At 38.5% G+C, this 7,000-nt stretch overlaps 1 protein-coding gene across 1 annotated transcript; it reads left to right on the top strand.

Annotated features, from left to right (window-relative positions):
- The first annotated feature begins 730 nt into the window (after window positions 1-730).
- Window positions 731-6,099, top strand: LOC100374900 (carbohydrate sulfotransferase 3-like). Its single transcript, XM_002742345.4, has 2 exons — window positions 731-969; window positions 4,857-6,099. Exons 1-2 carry the CDS (start codon window positions 837-839, stop codon window positions 5,975-5,977), a joined length of 1,254 nt encoding a protein of 417 aa, XP_002742391.1. The 5' UTR covers window positions 731-836; the 3' UTR covers window positions 5,978-6,099.
- The last annotated feature ends 901 nt before the right edge of the window (window positions 6,100-7,000 follow it).

Below are 7,000 nucleotides of genomic sequence, written 5' to 3' on the forward strand. Positions count from 1 at the left end.
TGACTGTAAAGTATAAGTGACATTTCCGATCCCATACCTCAAGGGGACGAGATAGAGAGACGAGACGAGTTTCCCCCCTGACAGTGTGGCGAACCCGAGAGTACAAGAAGAATTTCCCCCTGATAGTTGCCCCAAACGTGTCGTTTTGCAGAGGAGTATGAGAATTGTCTAAAAAGGGAGGAATTGGCGCTTCATGTAATTTGTGTTTTCACGACTACTGCTTCCATACAGTAAATATCGCATAAAATTGTCGCATTATTATATTACCACCAGCTGACACTGAGTCGAGATGTACTTATACTGAGAGGAATACTAGCTAGAGCAATATTTTCCAATATCGTGTACAGATGTATGATACCATTTATTGTTTTAAGTTCGTGACGACATTAATCTCTCAAAAATAGACAAAACAATGTTCGTTATATAGTATTGAAACGTGTTAGTATTCGTGCATGCAATTATAATACGTCATCAATTGCAAACAGATGCATCATGAGATACCAGCTTTTCCTCGACTATATTTATTTCTCAAATCATTCATATCCGTCATTTGAGGAGTGTCCTACACACTCCTGATAATCATTTATTTCTATAGTTTGTTTATTATTGCTCCAAACATGTCGATCGCCTCTTTAAAACCGAACAGTCGTAATAGACACACGTTCTACGACCAATACTGTAACAATATGTCACGCACGTGGCTTGCCACAGTGCAATATCGCCACTGAGTCGAGTAGCGAGGTCGCCACCTGTCACCATGTTGGATTAATATAGATATGTGACGGAGAAAACAAATCGTAAATATATTCGATCTCCTTATACGTTACTAGGCTCCCATGACGGACTACACTGCCCGGTCGGCGAAACGACAGAGCCGTATCATGAATCGAATGGCGGCCCTGTCTGTTCTCGGCGTCTGTTCAGTTGGACTATTGATGTATACGTGGTTATTCCTAGGCGAGCAGCATGGTAAGTTTATCTATCCTTTATGACGTTATTAATCGCAGTGTCATTATGTATACACATATGTGGCAACTCGACAACCAACATAAATCGATTTGATATCACAGATCACAGTGGGATTGGGGGACTGTGCACAGATTAATAGTTGTTAGTTATTAAATGCACAGGCTCCGTATACATAGACTCAGTCAATACATCGGCCAGGTCAAAGGCAAATTATATTTCAATATAATGACCAATATACAATACATTCGCCATGAGTTAAGTCCGCGCACATATTATAATTATAGTATTCAATCTGTATGGGCTTACACGGTGGGCAAAGAAGCATATATCATTTCTGTTTTTTATTACGCAGTTAAAAGCAATTTACATTGCAAATTTACATATTTACATGAAGCTTAAAGAAAGAAATATTGCACAAAATAAAAAAATTGATACTGTCATAACATAAATAACAAATAAGTAAATAACATCAATTCATATACAAACTGTGCAATGTTAATAAACATACATAATACATAGTAGCATATATCATATATTTAGGCTCAAAACACGCAGCTGTATGTGCTGCGTGTTTTTGCATATCGCATTTGCTCATATTCATATCAAACTTTGATTAAATGCATATTGACGCACCAGATGAGTAAAAACGCACTGATTTATGGTAAATGGTATATACTTATCATATCCTTATGCCAGAAACGTGAATTTTCGCAAGAACAGAAATCTAATCTTCCAGGTGACCGGTATATGTGTTATTTACATGTGTGTGCAACATGTGCGTCCTAACAATAATATAACAAAGGTATTACATAGTGGACTAAAAAAACTCAAGGCTCATTCATATGTGCGTAATATTTGTATTACCTCGTGTGAATATTACATTTATTGGTATATTCGTTTCACATTTGCAAATCAACAATAACTTACACGGTCACGCGATTCAAGGTAAATAAAATTCAAGATAAATAAACTAAATTTATCATTGAAATAGACAAATTGAAATCGTCATAAACTTCTCCAATTTTAATTTAAATAATTATTATATCTAATCTCGAAATCCAATCTCACGACACGTAGCCATGTGATCAGAATGACGATTGTTTGGCCAAACGTATAAGATATATACGAATAACTAACTGGCAAACTGGGGGGGGGGGGCATAACAACAATGAAATTTCAGCGAGTTTAGTCTAGGCTACAACATAATATTTCCACAGCAAAACTGTCAATTCCAAACCACGATGAGGTTTCAATACTCCATTCGTATTAATCGCGCCCTCTGGTGGTGGGACGCTTTCGCTGCGCCGAAATGACGTACTGTTATATGCCATAGACCATTTTGCCGTTTCGGGGTTTAACGTAAACTTGCACGCGTGACATTGTGCTTCTGAGTGTACCAATCGACGTAACAAAAATAAAATTCACTACACACGAATAACAAAAATAAAATTCCCTTCTATTAACGTCACTCGCGTCAGAGGGCGCGATTTATAGAAAAGGTGTATCTTATGTCGTGTACAACACATGTGATTGAACTCACGGAGCATGTACGTAAAAAACAATTGAGTGCGACTTCTCATTATTCGGAAATAGCCAACAAGAACATGACAGGTTTTTTCGACCAACCTCGGGAATTACTATATAAGACATTACTAATCCAATATAACAACATGAAAATATACACACGTTATCTCAAATGACACAATAGAGACATACTTAGTACACAGATACTAGTAGGTGAATACATCTTACCGGGGTTAATTCTCTAATATTATGTACCAGTATGTACACTACACATGAATACGTACACTACACAGGAATACGTACACTACACAGAAATACGTACACTACACAGGAATACGTACACTATACATGAATACGTACACTACCCAAGAATACGTACACTACACATGTATACGTACACTACACAGGAATACGTACACTATACAAGAGTACGTATACTACACAGGAATACGTATACTACACAGGAGTACATATACTACACAGGAATACGTACACTACACAGGAATACGTGCACTACACAGGAATACGTACACTACACATGAATACGTACACTACACATCAATACGTACACTACACAGGAATACGTACACTACACAGGAATACGTACACTACATAGGAGTACGTATACTACACATGAATACGTACACTACACATGAATACGTACACTACACAGGAATACGTACACTAAACAGAAATACGTACACTGCATATGAATACGTACACTACACAGGAATACGTATATTACACAGGAATACGTACACTACACAGGAATACGTACACTACACAGGAATACGTACACTACACAGGAAGACGTACAGTACACAGAGGTGCACACACTACACAGGAATACGTACACTACACAGAAATACGTACACTACACATGAATACGTACACTACACAGGGTTACGTACACTACACATGAATACGTACGCTACACACGAATATGTACACTACACAGAAATACGTACACTACACATGAATACGTACACTACACAGGAATACATATACTACACAGGAATACGTACACTACATAGGAGTACGTATACTACACAGGAATATGTACACTACATAGGAGTACGTATACTACACAGGAATACGTACACTACACAGGAATGCGTACACTGCACAGGAATACGTACACTACACAGAGGTGCGCACACTACATAGGAATACGTACACTGCACAGGAATACGTACACTATACAAGAGTACGTACACTACACTGGAGTATGTACACTACACGGGAATACGTACACTACGCAGGAGTACGTACAATACACAGGAATACGTACACTACACAGGAATACGTACACTACATAGGAGTACGTATACTACACAGGAATACGTACACTACACAGGAATACGTATACTACACAGGAATACGTACACTACACAGGAATACGTATACTACACACGAATACGTACACTACACATGAATACGTACACTACACATGAATACGTATACTACACAGGAATACGTACACTACACAGGAATACGTATACTACACACGAATACGTACAGTACACATGAATACGTACACTACACAGGAATACGTACACTACACATGAATACGTACACTACACAGGAATACGTACACTACACAGGAATACGTATACTACACACGAATACGTACAGTACACATGAATACGTACACTACACAGGAATACGTACACTACGTAGGGGTGCGCAAACTATACAGGAGTAAGTACACTATCAATGTCAAGTAGTCTGTGGATGATTACTTTAAAAAGGTTGAAAAGTGGTGTCAATCTTTGGACCTTGATGAAAATGTGAGCTAGGTCATCGGTTTCATGACGAAAGAGTCATGCATCTGTTTTACGTAATTTGGGCTTGAGCAAAACGCCACCGTGGGGTAGCCGCCATGCAGTAGGAGCCATTGCAGGTCACCGTCTTTTTTACATACACTACACAGAAGTATGTACACTACGGAAAAACGTTACTTTGCCTGAATTTGAATATCTACACAATTACGTATTGTAAAAATAACTCGTCGATTGAATCGTTGCATTGATACGTGTATTTTTTGGCTATTATTGTCTGACTGGCGTCACGGGAAGCTTCTCGACATCATCCTACGTCAGGGACAGAAATTGGTAGCGTCTCGACACTATGACGTCATGGTCAATAATATAGGTTTTATAATGCAGGGTTTATTCTGATGTTAATTAATATTTATTATAAATAAACTATTTTAATTGTTTTGCAGCACACACGACATTATTCATGACTGAATAATGAATCACAATAATGCGCATGAACTTTGAATTACTGGTACGTACCAGTAATTCGAAGCGCATTACACTTTTGCAATATATGATCTCATCTGCACTGTTCACTTTCAGAATACATGTATTTGGAAGACGCACATTATCAAGGAAACGATTTTAATGAAGAGATGGATGAACGCGAAGGGATGACAAGCTTTACCATGGACAACATCGACCGGAACCCGGCTATACCAAAGGTAGACAAACAAATGTCAAGCAAAGCTGTTCTATTATTTGCAACAAAACGCAGCGGTTCTTCATTTGTCGGCGAGCTCCTGAACCAAAATCCAGAGACTATGTACCTATTTGAGCCGCTGAGGTCGCTATCGTTTGACGTATTAGGTGGCGATTCTGCCAATGATTTGTTCGAGTCTTGGGCTATCGAGGTTGTTGGAAACTTATTCAAGTGTGAACTGTCGGATCAGATTATGGCGCCAACACTTCGCGACGACAGAATGTGCAGAAGTTTAGCTCTTAGGTCAACATGCAGATTGCACCACCGTTTTCCTTTTAATGAAAAAAACGTACAACCTAACCAAAATAACGACGACCTGTTCGTCGTGTCTGTCGCCAAGCAATGCAAAAAACACAAATACCGCGCAATAAAAACGATACGGTTATATGATTTGAAAGAACTCGAGGTTCTTGTGACAGAATCGAATATAGATCTAAAAATTATAATCCTCGTCCGGGACCCTCGCGGAGTCATGCACTCTAGATGGAAATTACATGGAAAAAATTTAGATTATATGAGAAAGAACGCGTCGTGGGACGAGACAGAAGACTTATGTAGGACTTACGCCTCCAACGTCAGATATGCTCAAACGTGTCCTGAGTGGTTGAAAAACCGATATTTATTGATACGATATGAGGATGTAGCACATCAGCCATTGGCTAGAGCTAGGGAAATTTACAACTTTCTTGACATGTCTATGCCGCAGAATATAGAAGCTTGGATCCAACAAAATACACAGAGCACGGGAAACTACCCAAATGGGGTTACACGTGTTTCCAGTCTAGTTGCTACAAAATGGCGAGAAGAGCTTCCTTTCGAGCAGATTTTGAAAATTCAGGAAAAATGTCAAGCTTCGATGAATTTTCTAGGATATAAAATGGTCACCAATATGGCGGCGTTACGAAATGAAAGTAGCGTACTGGGGCCACCAGTTAATCCGTTCACAGAATGTGCCAATTAAAAAATAATGCGATTTTCCGCAAACTGTTCGGAAACAGCCCATGGCGCCATGGATACCTATCACGTGGATATTGTCGTCAGCGTCACACGTTCTATCAGGATGGAAATTTACGGTTCTCGAATATTTTCATAACATTATCTGAAATTTCCTTTGAATATTGATGGAATATTGTTTTACCTAGCGGGTTGTGAAAGCGGGAGGGTCGTCGCCTGTGCACGCGCGGGAATTGAGTCCCAAGCGACGATAACAACACACGCTAAAAACGCAAAGGCTCATGGGTAGACGCTTGTTTGTAAACAATGACACGCTGTGGCCATCAGACGCATGCGCATCTGACGACTCCCCGGCTTTAAAGATGCAATGTAAAAACATATTGTTGTTTTGTAGCACACTGTATAATATTCGTTTGATGAAAAAAGAAAAACACTTACTAGTATACACATGGTCAATGCGCATGCGTGTAGAGAATGTTTTATTGATCAGCTGTGTACTTAAGTATTGCGGTTCAGAATAAATCACAATGTATTCAACAAAAAAACAGTATTAAAACAATTTTGTAGAGGCTAACTAGTAAAAAGTATGGAAATTGTAATAGCACTAACAATCATTGATATTTTGGTGATTTAAAGGTTTTATCATGGTGCTCAAAATGAACTAATATCACTAAACGATAACAGAAATGTGTTGCCATGGAAAAAAACGATTTCCCTATAGCATTGAAACGTTCTTTGGTAACCATGGGTAATGCATATAATCGAGATTCATAGTTCAAAAACTAGTTCGGGTACTACCAGTTTTTCTTTGAGAAAATGCCAATCATAAGAATTAAGTGTGTTATCGTTCCCGTTAACAGTCCAACCAATACTTATTTACATTGTGCCGATATACGTCCTAACCCCTAACACTGGAGACCCACAATTCCCAATCATGTTGACATTCTATCATCTGTCTGGTGAATTTAATTAAATTTCATAACAAATAAAACATTGTTTATTACAGTATGTTTCTTTTAATCAGTATAGT

Source organism: Saccoglossus kowalevskii, chromosome 10 (assembly GCF_978046115.1).
Source record: "Saccoglossus kowalevskii chromosome 10, keSacKowa6.1, whole genome shotgun sequence".
NCBI lineage: Eukaryota > Metazoa > Hemichordata > Enteropneusta > Harrimaniidae > Saccoglossus > Saccoglossus kowalevskii.